The sequence below is a fragment of the Gymnodraco acuticeps genome, unplaced genomic scaffold (assembly GCF_902827175.1).
Source record: "Gymnodraco acuticeps unplaced genomic scaffold, fGymAcu1.1, whole genome shotgun sequence".
In the NCBI taxonomy this organism is placed as follows: Eukaryota; Metazoa; Chordata; class Actinopteri; order Perciformes; family Bathydraconidae; genus Gymnodraco; species Gymnodraco acuticeps.
Window position 1 is genome coordinate 213,909 of NW_022992090.1, and position 13,161 is coordinate 227,069.

Sequence of the window (13,161 nt, forward strand, 5' to 3'; positions counted from 1 at the left end):
AAGAGGATGGTAATGGTTGCAAGAAGCAACTATGACGCACTTCATAGTTATGATTCACTGAACTGCTACAATACCAATGCAGTATTAAATGTATGTTTACCTTGAGATGAGCTTAAAAAAAATATCTGCTTAGTAAATAATGAAAAAAGGAAAATTAAGAAACAGGAAATAGGTGGCAATTTTACTCAAACAAAGGGCCTGGAGGGTGCAAAGTGATAATGTAGTAAAGATTTGAAAAATAGTTATATATGTGTAAAATATATATTTGTGAGCAACTAACCCTGAAAGGTTACGGGGTAATGGGAAACACATTTTTCCAGAGACATTTTTCCTCACTGTCACTTATTGTTCTGTTATAACACTGAACGATACAAATAAAGCAGTAAGACCACACCATTTACTCACATTAGCCATGGTCTGCTGCAGAAGCTTGCGGGCGTGGACCTCTTGTCCTTGTCCCATGGAGACATATCGTGTTTCAATCTTTAGCCTCTTCCCCAGCGCAATGATGGTGTCAGTTGGATCTGAGCCCATTGACAGGAAGCAGATGAGAGGTGTTCGCGGATCTGATTCCTCCCACGTCTTCTCCAAGTCAAGAATCACCCCTTCAGTGTACTTCTCTCCCATTGCAACCATTATGTATTTACGGGCCTAGAGAAGTAAGGGAAAGTAATGAGGCAAAGTAGATGTGTTTGTTTACTGCCTTGTAATGTAGGAAGTTAAAACTTTATATTGGAATATATTTACTTTCTAGAAGTCTGGAAACTGCATTAATAGTTCAAAGGAGTTCTTTTTTACTGGCTTACTCTTTTCAGTTAATACTGCTGCCGGAGGTCAGAGAAGGACAAGTGCTGAACTGTCTATGAGTGCAACAAAACAAATCCTCTCCAGGCTCAACTGCAGTGGACTAATACACAAGCCAACAGTTAGAAGTAAATACCCATTAGCCCTTGCACATATTGAGGCTAAGTAAGCCACAGAGAAATCTGTTTTACTAAATGAATGTCCCTTCAAGTAAAGACTTTGCCAAGGAGATATTATTGTACAGTAATTTAAGCGATTTTTAGACTTTTACTGAGCCCAGTCTCATTTATACAAGTAAACAAGCACTTTTAAGCTTTAACCCATCTTTTGATCAACAACATGCTGCTTTAGGCTAATTAAATTACAGTATGACTTCCTTAAAATGTTGCAAATCCATTATCATGCAACTGTAGGCACTGTTTGCAATTTAATTTGAACACCAGCTGCACGAAAGGGGAAACACATAAAGTGAGATGAAGCTGATTGTGTGGAAATTGGTTTCAAGCGACAGACGCTTTTATTTTGGGCACAGCAACCACACAGACAGACATGTCTCCTTTTACCTGTGCGATGGTCCTGTCGGGACACCAGCAGCGTATGAGAAGCAGGCGTCTGAAACAGTCCAGAGCCTGGTCATAAGAGTTTGGAAACACTTCCTCCTCTGGGGCCTCCTTATCAAACCATGACTTCCACTGTTTCTCATTACGACTTATCTGAAAGAAATGTGTAAAAAGCTCTGAAATAGGGACACAGAAAAAATTGCTTCCTATTACATCAACTCTGAACAGGAGAAGATGCAAAACACAACATCAATACATGTTGAAGGAAAACACATTACGACAAGGATTGATTGCCAAAACAGCACCATAATGAAATCAATCACTAGAAAAAGAAAGAAAAAACACAGATCAAAGCAATCTTAATTTCTGCTGAATATTTAAATGTATTCACATATTGGTCTAGTTTACTTCAGGACAAAGTTAATGGATTAACATACGTCTTACTGCACCTTTCTATAACTGCAAGGCATTTTTGCTACTTTCTTTGTCTCTTTACTCTTCTCGAAAACGTTGACAGAAAGGAAAACAAAGGAAACTGTAACTTCTATTCATGTATCTTTGCTTTTAAATTAGTGTTTTTAAATGTCATTTTATATCATTGCTTTTAAATGAGTGTTTTTAGATATCATTTTATAATATTTCTTAATGCTATTACATTACATTACATTGCATTTAGCTGACGCTTTTATCCAAAGCGACTTACAATAAGTACATTCGACCAGGAAGACACAACCTTGAAGAAAACAGAATCATATAAGTACATCAGGTTTCATAGAGCCAAACATTTCAAGTGCTACTCAACTGGCTTTAGGTAAGCCAGTCCTTTATTAGTATATAAGTGCTTTGTTAATAATTCTATCGCTTGAGGTGGAGTCGAAAGAGATGAGTGTTCAGTCTGCGCCGGAAGGTGTGTAAGCTTTCTGCTGTCCTGATGATGGGGAGCTCATTCCACCATTTTGGAGCCAGGATAGCAAACCCACGTGTTTTTGCTGATGGGAACTTGGGTCCCCCTCGCAGCGAGGGTGCAGCGAGTCGTTTGGCTGATGCAGAGCGTAGTGCACGCGCTGGGGTGTACGGTTTAACCATGCCCTGGATGTACGAAGGGCCAGATCCATTCGCAACATGGTAAGCAAGTACCAGTGTCTTGAAGTGGATTCTAGCAGTTACCGGAAGCCAGTGAAGGGAGCGGAGGAGCGGAGTGGTGTGGGAAAATGTAGGAAGGTTGAAGACCAAAAGAGCCGCTGCATTCTGGGTGAGCTGCAGAGGTCGGATGGCACATGCAGGTAGACCAGCCAGGAGGGAGTTGCAGTAGTCTAGGCGTGAGATGACGAGAGCCTGGACCAGAACCTGCGTCGCTTTCTGTGTCAGCTGGGGACGTATCTTCCTGATGTTGTAAAGCGTGTATCTGCAGCAACGGGTTGTAGCAGCGATGTTTGCAGTGAAGGACAGGTTGTTATCTAGGGTCACACCCAGATTCCTTGCAGTCTGAGTCGGGGAAACAACAGAGTTGCCGATGTTGATAGTCAGGTCAAGAGTGGGACAATCTTTTCCCGGAAGGAAAAGCAGCTCAGTCTTGTCAAGGTTGAGCTTGAGGTGATGAGCAGACATCCACTGAGAGATGTCAGCTAGACAAGCAGAGATGCGTGCGACAACCTGGGTCTCTGAGCGGGGAAAGGACAGAATTAATTGGGTGTCTTCAGCGTAGCAGTGGTATGAAAAACCATGCGGGCTAATGACTGATCCGAGCGAGTTTGTGTACAGGGAGAAGAGGAGGGGACCAAGAACAGAGCCCTGAGGGACCCCTGTAGTTAATTGACAAGGGTCGGACTCAGACCCTCTCCAAGTTACCCTGTAGGTACGGTCTTTTAGGTATGAGGTGAGGAGGGAAAGTGCAGAGCCTGAAACTCCAAGTTTTTGGAGAGTGTGAAGGAGGATCTGATGGTTCACCGTGTCGAATGCAGCAGACAGGTCCAACAGGATGATGACAGAGGAGAGGGATGCTGCTTTGGCAGTGTGCAGTTCCTCAGTGACAGCAATGAGAGCAGTTTCTGTGGAGTGACCTGCCTTGAAACCAGACTGGTGCGGATCCAGAAGGTTGTTCTGATGGAGATAACAGGATAGTTGTTTAAAGACAGTGCGTTCAAGTGTTTTAGACAGGAACGGGAGTAGAGAGACAGGCCTATAGTTTATAACATCAGACGGGTTGAGAGTGGGTTTCTTTAGGAGAGGGTTTACTCTTGCCTCCTTGAGACTGTTTGGAAAGTGACCAGAAGTTAGAGAAGTGTTGATGAAATGGGTGAGAAACGGTAGAATATCAGGAGCGATAGTCTGAAGGAGGTTTGAAGGGATACGGTCCAGAGGACAGGTGGTAGGGCGGGCAGAGGTAATGAGGGTAAGAACCTCACTTGGAGAGAGAGGGGAAAATGAGGTTAGTGTGTTGCTGGAAGGAGGGTCTGGTGACCCAGCGGTGAGTAAAGGTGAGTCAGAAAAAGAAGAGCGAATATCATCAACCTTTTTTTCAAAGTGGATAACAAAGTCGCTTGACAGAAGTGAGGAGGGGGGAGGGGCTTTGGGAGGGTCCAAGAGGGTGGAGAAGATGGAAAATAGTTTTTTGGGATTGGAATAGGAAGATTGGATCTTATCTTGAAAGAAAGTGCTTTTTGCCTGAGAGATCGAAGCAGAGAAAGAGGAGAGGAGAGCCTGATAGGTTAGGAGGTCGTCACGGTGTTTGGATTTCCACCGTTTCCACTCTGCTGCCCTAAGGACGGTTCTATTAGCACGCAGTGCATCATTTAGCCAGGGAGCAGGAGGGGACTGACGAGCCTGCCGAGATGTGAGAGGACAGAGAGAGTCCAGAGAGGATGAGAGAGTAGAGAGGAGAGTTTCTGCAGCAGAGTTTGGAGGCAGCAGTTGGAACGAGTCAGAGGAAGGGAGGGCTGAGAGCACCGATGAGGCAAAGGTAGAGGGGGAGAGGGAACGAAGGTTACGGCGGACAGGTGCAGGATGAGAAGAGATTAGTTTGTTATGTTTGGAAAGGGGTAGAGAGAATGAAATGAAGAAGTGATCGGATGTGTGGAGCGGGTTTACAGAGAGGTTAGAAGTAGCGCAGTTCCTTGAGAATATGAGATCAAGGACATTGCCAGCTTTATGAGTTGGTGGGGAAGGAGACAGTGAGAAAGCAAAGGCGGTTAACAGAGATGTTAGTTCGTCTATCTTCCCTGTCTGGAGGTTGAAGTCTCCAAGAAGTACAGCGGGGAGGACCAGTTTCAGGGATTGTGTGAGAGGAGATGATCTAATTCCTCCAAGAAGTCCCCCAAGGCGCCTGGTGGACGGTAGAGAACAACAATGGTTAATTGTATAGGATGGGTTACTGTGACGGCATGGAATTCAAAGGTGGAAGGAGTGAAGTTAGGTAGCTTGAAGAGGGAAAAGCTCCATTTGGGAGAGAGCAGGAGACCAGTGCCACCTCCTCTGCCAGTGGGTCTGGGTGTATGGGAGAAGGAATATGCTGTGGAGAGAGCTGCTGGGGTGGATGTGTTGAATGGAGTAATCCAGGTCTCAGTGAGAGCAAGGAAATCCAGAGACTGCAGGGAAGCGTAGCCAGAGATGAAGTCAGCCTTAGGAACAGCTGACTGGCAGTTCCACAGGCCGCCTGAAACTAGATGTTGGATCTCAGTGAAGCATGTGGGATAGACGAGAGCAGGCCGGTTATAGCGATTAGGAGATACACGGGGCCAGTGATAATTGCGAGAAGACACATGAACAGGAATGGAGAAAATACACATGATTATAGCATGAGGGCTTAGAAAACTAAAGAAAAGAAAATAGGACACCAGCGGTAATTAGCTCAATCAGTGTAGGATTTGCCTCCCTCGTGACTCCCGCAGGACTCCAATGTCTTTGTCAGTCTTACTCCCGCAGGACTCCAATGTCTTTGTCAGTCTTCGGCTGTCTGACGCTGAAGCTGACGCTCCAGGAAAGAGCTACCTAAAATGGACGCCTGTTTGCTGAGTTCTCACAGCTGATGGGCGACAGCAGAGTGGCCCTGCCTATATTGTAATGCAGGCTTGAGTGCCCACTGCGACCTGTGTAACAGGTTCCCTTGAGCAGATCTGAGATTTAAAATCTCTCAAAAGCGCCGTTTTAGCTACAATAACTACAGAACAATTATACAGAGTAGAATAAATGAAACAGAGAAGTCTAATTAAACAAGAATATAACTTACAGGGGTTGCTGCGTCAATAGGTATTTTCGTCACCCGGTCTAGATGCACACTTAATGTCTTTCATTTCTGTAAAGCACTTTGAATTGCCTCGTGTTGAAATGTGCTATATAAATAAACTTGTTAGAGACCCAGTAAATGAATATAACAATCACAAGAAATCCAGTTTCTCAAATTGAAATATAGCTGTGTCCTAGATCTATATCAAATATTATAGGGTTTCCTAATTACATGTTTTTTTGTTAAATCAGGGTACAACAGAAAGCGGTCAGTTTCTTAGGTAAATGTACATAGCCATCCTATTTCTAGAGGAAATTATACCTGCTCCACTTAAAGCTTGAAGTTAAATTATAAAGACATTAAAGTGTTCAGTGGGTCATTTTAGAATGTATATCGTCTTTGCTAATGAGTACCTATTCAGGAAAGAGAAGTATCCACCAGATTCATTAAGTGGAACACATTGACAATTGAGAGGTACTTGTCTTTGTCTATTAGCCAGTGAGGAGCTCCACTTTATTTAAGAGGCACAGCACTTTTCTGAAGAGCAAATCAACAGTTCTTGATAGTAGATTGTATTACACATTCACACACATTTCTAAACCAGTCTAAGGATTTTAATGCAAAAGGCAAAACGGGTTGCTTAAATATGATGTTTGTGTGTTTGATGTGTGAAATAAGGTGGCCCTGCATCATTACTGTAGTCGAGTTTGTTAGCAGTGTGAAGACAGTGTCCCACAGGGGGCTCAGATGGATTAGACTATATTCTGGTTGAACTGCCATCCTATCTTGGCCTTCTTCCTCTGGGAACACTGTTTTCATTAAACAGAGAACTGTTAATCCACTTCACCTTGATCATTATCCACATAAAAAACACCTGTGTATTTCTGCAAGGGAAGAATACAAGTTTACATGTATGCACACATACATTTGTGTGTAATGTGTGTGTGTGTGTGTGCATATGCTCAGCGAAAGTAATTGAGTGGAAGTTTCTCTAAACTAAGCTCATTTCACAGAGCAGTGAGCTTTTACCTCTGGGAGCCACCAGGCTGTCACGCACCCATAAGGGTGTGTGTATTTGTGTGTGAGTGACAGTTGATTGGGTTGGATGTGTGTGTGTGTGTGTGTGTGTGTGTGTGTGTGTGTGTGAAACATATGAGAACATTTCAGCTCTGAGGGCACACCTTAATTCATCAAGATGTGCATGTTTGTGTTGTACCTGATCCAGTATATCAGAGAACTGCCACAGTTTGCTGAGCTCTACAAGGTTGAGCCAGGTCATATCAAGGATCCATTTGGCTGGTTTCTGAGGGCAGGCCTTTAGGTCGAGAGATGCACCTCCTGCGTGACACACACACACACACGCACACACACACACACACACACACACACACACACACACACACACACACACACACACACACACACACACACACACACACACACACACACACACACACACACACACACACACACACACACACACAACGAAAGATAACAAGAATATATTCAAATGCAAAAATACAAAATAAGGAATGCTTCCAATATAAGAAACGTGAAAACATAAGCTTAAAAAATATAGACAAAAGTCATACTGATTGAATGTACTGCAGGTCGGAGCTGACAGATGGTGAAGCTGCATGCATGCAGCAGACTGTTTTATTCTTGTGTTGAGAAGCATTTCATATGTATTATACACGGAACTGCTACATTACCAATGCAGTATTAAATGTATGTTTACCTTGAGATGAGCTTTAAAAAAAATCTCTGCTTAGCAAATAATGAAAAAAGAAAATTAAGAAACAGGAAATAGGTAGCAATTTTTGTCTGACTCAAACAAAGGGAGGGTGTTTTGAGTTAGTAGTCATATCTGAACAACAAGACTTACAGTATATCTTCTCTACTCTGTATTTTGAGATTTGAATGTAGTCTCAGAGACAGGTATTCAGTATGTGTACTTAGTGTCTTTCTTTTAATCTAATAATAGAAAAGTATATTCTAGGTACTGTAGGCAGTCTCAGAAAATAAGACACAACAAAATGTTGAGTGAAAAACGGGCGATGAGTCGGAGAAACAAATAAACTTCCGGAAACTATTTCAAAAAATACTGCTGACTCATGTTATCATTTTCAAACATTTGTATGTTGTATTTCCAATTCCAGGTTGGACTTTCTGACAACGTAGTTTATAAATGCAATGATGTTCAGGAGCCAGCTATTATCCTTGAAAGGTTGAAATTATCTGTACATAGAAACCTCCAACTAGCAAACTTCAAGAATCAAAATCAAAGAGATTAGAAATATCTACTGCACATAGCTCACATGTTCCTCTTACCTTTAATTAGTGTGAGAAACTCCTCATGTTTGACCCTGTTGCTCTGCATATCAATCTTCAGCGTCAAAAGCAAAGTGAAGAGGAACTTGTGCTCCTCGTACAGGCCACGTGCTGCGTACTTATACACCTCAAAGGTCATAAACTCTATGATGTTGGCGATGCGTTTGCTGGTGATAGGGCTTTTGGAGGAACTGTTTGAGAAAAAATTGAGAGCAGATAGAAAACGTAGAGTTTTATTTAATTTGCAGGATAATAGCTCCATAGAGCTACAGCTATAATGCCACATTTTGGAGTCTTGACTAGAGCATAGATACAGTAGTACTGACGTTTATGTGAAACGTGTTTCTAGCGATTAACGATAATAGCAGTTAGCAGTATCAATAATAATATTAATAATTTCGATTTTTATAGCGCCTTTCAATAAACCCAAGGACGCTTTACAATGGGAGATAAAATAACAAAACAAAACAAAATAATCACACAGACACACAGGTTGAAAAAAAGGTTGCTGGGTACTGCATTTTAGCAATCAATCAGTTGTATGATTTGTTGAGAAGTAGTTGAAGTTGCTAATGCATAGGTAGCTGATTCAAATGGGTTGTCACAGTGTTTGATGATCACCTCATGCACACATTGCACTAAGATAAACAGCAAATGTATATTGAAAAATACAAAATATCGCAGTTAGAGTAAACATGGTCAGTAGTATCATCACATATGCTGTAGATACCACCCTTAACATACTGTAGCAAATACATCCACTACACACATACTGTACCTCAAATATGTTATTGGGACAAGGTCAAACCATGACAACAGCAATTAAGGAGCAATAGCGAAATGCGAGAGGGAAACAAATTGAAAACAGACCTTTATGATGAATATATTTACTTCATCTGCATGTTTTATTTAAGGAGAGCTACCTTTATGAAGCACATAATATTGAATATTTGCTGAAGCTCTGTAAAAGAGATTTGATCATGATAACCCTATGATGATGCTTAGGCCATCTTTGTAGCATTGTTACATTAGACTGAAAGCACTATTGTTCAGATTATAACAGAAATAGGGACTTCATACAGTAAGTGTATTTGTATTCCAACTACATAGCTACAGAGGTCAAGCACAAGAGTGACTTCTCTATTTAATATAAACTACAAGGATCAACCACATGGTAGCTTTATTTTTAAATAAAGTAAATTACACAGAGCTTATTTTGTTACAAAGAAGGGCAGTTTATTTTAATTGATGGCTATAATAAATGTAAATTGACTTTCTGTATTGTATTCTCCAATGTTATCTTGCTTTTCAAATGAGCTCCATGTACAATTGTGACGTTACTGACAAATTATTGCAGGCTCTCTTTTGTGCTATAAATGTTTGTAAATGTAAAAATAAAATAAAAGATAATGGAGAATTATTGAGGAAGGTTTTGGTCCAAAGATTGGCTGTAAACTGTAAATGAAATCTAATCATTTGTTTTCCCTTTTTAGGAAATCAGTACTAAATTCAGTTGCCTGGAGGGTACACCAAGTGCTCCAGCAGCACTAACTCATGATGCCAATAACCGAAACAGGTCCCCCACTGAGGCTTTACAAATCCCAGTTAGAGGAGCACAATTTGTAAGACAAAGGCTGACTTTGAGTTGAACAGCATCGCTTGCTGTGTACAAGGAGCAGAAGAGTATTCTCACCGGGCCAAAGAGAGGTCAAAAGGTCCCAGGAACTGTCTCAGAGAGGTCTGATACATGACATTCACCATACTCATCTCAGTGATCAGGAAGTACAGGATACTGCCCCTGGTGGCCACTGCAAAACACACACAAACAAAAAAAGAGGTATTATTAATGGCAAAGGAAGTGTGCTGAACAAGTGTCCTTGTAGCACAAGTTAGTGACTAACTGCTGACTTTACAGTCTCTTTTTTGTTTTTTCAAAAAATCCTGTCATCTTTTTCATAAATATAGCTCTGAAGAAAATTAAGAGACTACTCCAAATTGTTCTTAAATCTCAATGTCTACACGCTTGGCAGCCGTTCCATTCCAGTGTCTGTTGAATTCCAACACAGAGGAATGTTGTTAAAATTATTTGTACTCAAACCTATAAATAGTAAAATCACAGAAACTAATAATGCTGCAGTGGTCTCTTAATTTGTTCCAAAGCTGTACACAGTACTGTCCTTACAGTATATAATACAGAACAACATACTTTTCGTTATAAACTAAATCTGTTTTAGAGGGATGTGTGTGGTGAGCACATGTTATTTGGTGCAGTCCTTGATTAAGCAGAATTGTAAATTGAAAATGAATCAGTTTTGTGAAACTGAACACAAACTTGGCTGGCACATAGTAACCAATCAGAGGAAATTCTGTCAATGTTTATTTATATAGCCCAATATCACAAATATTATGTCATGACTTACCAGGCCGGTACTCTTCTCTGGCAGCGTTGATCTGGATCTCAGTCTCTGCCGCAATCTGCAGTTTCTGAGTGACGTCTTCAGCTGTGCGCTTGGTGTTGCCAAGGACAATAATCAGACTCTCATCATCCACCAGTGAACCCTAGAAAAAGACACATTTGTAGGAGTATGTAAGCAGTTGAATAAAAATAGAAACAATACCCATTGCTGTTACTGATATAATATTCTTCCTTCCTAGCAACCAATGTAATGGCCAAAATCTGAATGTAATACTTCATCAACTGTTTTTTTAAAAGCAGGATGAAAAATAAAGACAGACAAACTGGTTTAAAAAGTAGCTTCCACCACAAGTTCAGTATCTACACTCACATTACCACATGCCCAAAACCCCAATTCAGTTGGAGGCAATGTTGTTCAACACGTTGAAATGTGTTTGCCTTGCCTGTGTGCTGGTCAGTCGGTAGAGGAGGTTATCCTCTAGTTCCTTCATCTTTCTCTTGTTAGATGTCACATCTTCCAAGAGATGTGTCCTTTCCTTCTCCAGTTCCTGTGAGTAGTTAAAGTTAAGTTAAAGTTAAGTTAAAGCCTTTTATTGTCATTATACACAAAGTATAACGAGATTCAGAATGCAACTCTGTCCCGGTGTGCAAAAAATACAAACACATACATAATACTAAAAAACACGGCAATAGGACAGACAACATAAACAATCATACGGGGGAATAAATAGTTAAAAATATGTATATGAAAATAGTATATAAAGCGCATTAAAAGTGTGTGTATGTGTGAGAATGGTTACGGTTATTGCATTAAGTGTGGTGGTTAAGCAGCCTGACGGCCCAGGGGTAGAAACTGTGTTTGTCCGTGACTTGAAGCTCCTGTATCTTCTCCCAGAAGGTAGGAGAGAGAACAGTCTGTGACCTGGGTGAGAGCTGTCCTTTATTATTTTGTTAGCTCTGCTGAGGCAGCGGGAGGTGGAGATGTGTTCCAGAGAGGGCAGGGGGCAGCTGATCCATCCGGATCACTCTCTGCAGGGCTTTCTTGTCCGCAGCTGAGCATCCTGCATACCACCCCGAGATGGAGTATGACAGCACGCTCTCGATGGTTGCCCGGTAGAAGGACACCAGCAGCTTCTTGTTCAGTCGGTTTCTCCGAAGCACCCTCAGGAAGTGTAGTCGTTGCTGGGCCTTCTTAACTGCTGCAGTGGTGTGTGCTGTCCAGCTGAGGCTCTCCGAGATGTGAACCCCCAGGAACTTAAAGGTGGAGACCATGGTGGAGACCCTCTCCACTCCCTCTCCATTGAGGTGAAGGGGAGCGGGTTCTGGACGGTGCTTTCTGAAGTCTATAATGATTTATTTTGTTTTGCTTGTGTTCAGATGTAGGTTGTTAGCTGAACACCACGCAGACAGCTTCAGGATCTCGTCTCTGTATGCGGACTCGTCGTCTCCCTTATATATTTGACCGACCACAGTGGTGTCATCTGCACAATTTATAATGGAGTTGGCGGGGTGAATGGGAGAGCAGTCGTGTGTGTAGAGTGTGTAGAGTAGCGGGCTCAGCACGCAGCCCTGCGGGGAGCCAGTGCTGAGGGTACGGGTGGAGGAGCAATAAGGGCCTATTTTCACTGTCTGAGGACGGTCTGTAAGGAAATTATTTATCCAGGCGCATAAGATGGAGGGGAAACCTAGGCTTGACAGTTTTTCCACTAGTATGTCAGCTATGATGGTGTTAAAAGCTGAGCTAAAATCAACAAACAGCATCCTTATATAGTTGCCTGGGCCTTCTAGGTGGCTCACAGCTGTGTGAAGGACCGTGGCGATGGCATCATCCGTTTTATTTCTTGTAATATTGTTGGGGTGTTTTTACACAGTACAGTAGATTGAAGTAAATCAATTTATACATTAAGATAAGATAAGATGGACCTTTATTAATCCCGTGGGGAAATTCAGTAGTTCAAACAGCAACAGGGTGAGAGTGAAAAACAGGACAGCACAAATTCACAGATTAATAAAATCAAAAATAAGATGAGCGATACAAATAATAATAATGAGAAACTATGAAATAAGAAATGAATAAAACTAAAATGTGATTATCATATCATATATTATAATGTATTGTATTATTAAGTAATATCATACATTAACCCCATTATAGCAGATGCCACATTGAATGGATGAACACATTTATGCATCAATAATTACAACAGAGTATTTCTAAATACAAGTTGTAAAAATACTTATATGTATTTAATATTAACCCTTTGGAGTCGACCGTCACGCCGGCGTGATCAGATCACATGACCTGTTCAAGCCGGTGCCGCATAAAATCAACAGTCCGGACAACATTGCCGTGTGTTTCTGTCGAAAGTACAGGCTTGAAACTATATCCCAGTCTTTGTTTCATGCAAAAAAGACCCAGTAAACACGGAGATACGATGATATAAAGTTAATACATTTCAAAAGTATGAAAAATGGAAGCGCATATTTTAATATCTTCGCCGTATTTGATCATTTTACGAAACGGAAAATACTGGAAACTGTAGATTCTGCTCAACAGGATGTATATGTGTATTTCTGTCGAAAGTACTGGCTTGAAACTATATGCCAGTCTTTGTTTCATGCAAAAATACCCAATAAACACGGACATACGATGATATAAAGTTAATACAGATATATTTCAGAAGTATGAATAATGGAAGCACATATTTTAATATCTTCGCCGTATTTTATCATTTTACGAAACGGAAAATACTGGAAACTGTAGATTCTGCTCAACAGGATGTATATGTGTATTTCTGTCGAAAGTACTGGCTTGAAACTATATGCCA

At 41.2% G+C, this 13,161-nt stretch overlaps 1 protein-coding gene across 2 annotated transcripts in view; it reads right to left on the minus strand.

The window, feature by feature from the left end:
- dnah5 (dynein, axonemal, heavy chain 5) overlaps positions 1-13,161 on the minus strand; it is a 156,480-nt gene that overhangs the window by 24,841 nt on the left and 118,478 nt on the right. For both annotated transcript variants that reach the window (XM_034202726.1, XM_034202727.1), the window contains 7 exons: positions 10,777-10,881; positions 10,338-10,476; positions 9,611-9,725; positions 7,918-8,108; positions 6,803-6,924; positions 1,368-1,517; positions 406-651 (listed from right to left, as the gene is read on the minus strand). In XM_034202726.1, coding sequence (XP_034058617.1) covers positions 406-651; positions 1,368-1,517; positions 6,803-6,924; positions 7,918-8,108; positions 9,611-9,725; positions 10,338-10,476; positions 10,777-10,881 — 1,068 coding nt within the window. The remainder of the gene's footprint in view (positions 1-405; positions 652-1,367; positions 1,518-6,802; positions 6,925-7,917; positions 8,109-9,610; positions 9,726-10,337; positions 10,477-10,776; positions 10,882-13,161) is intronic.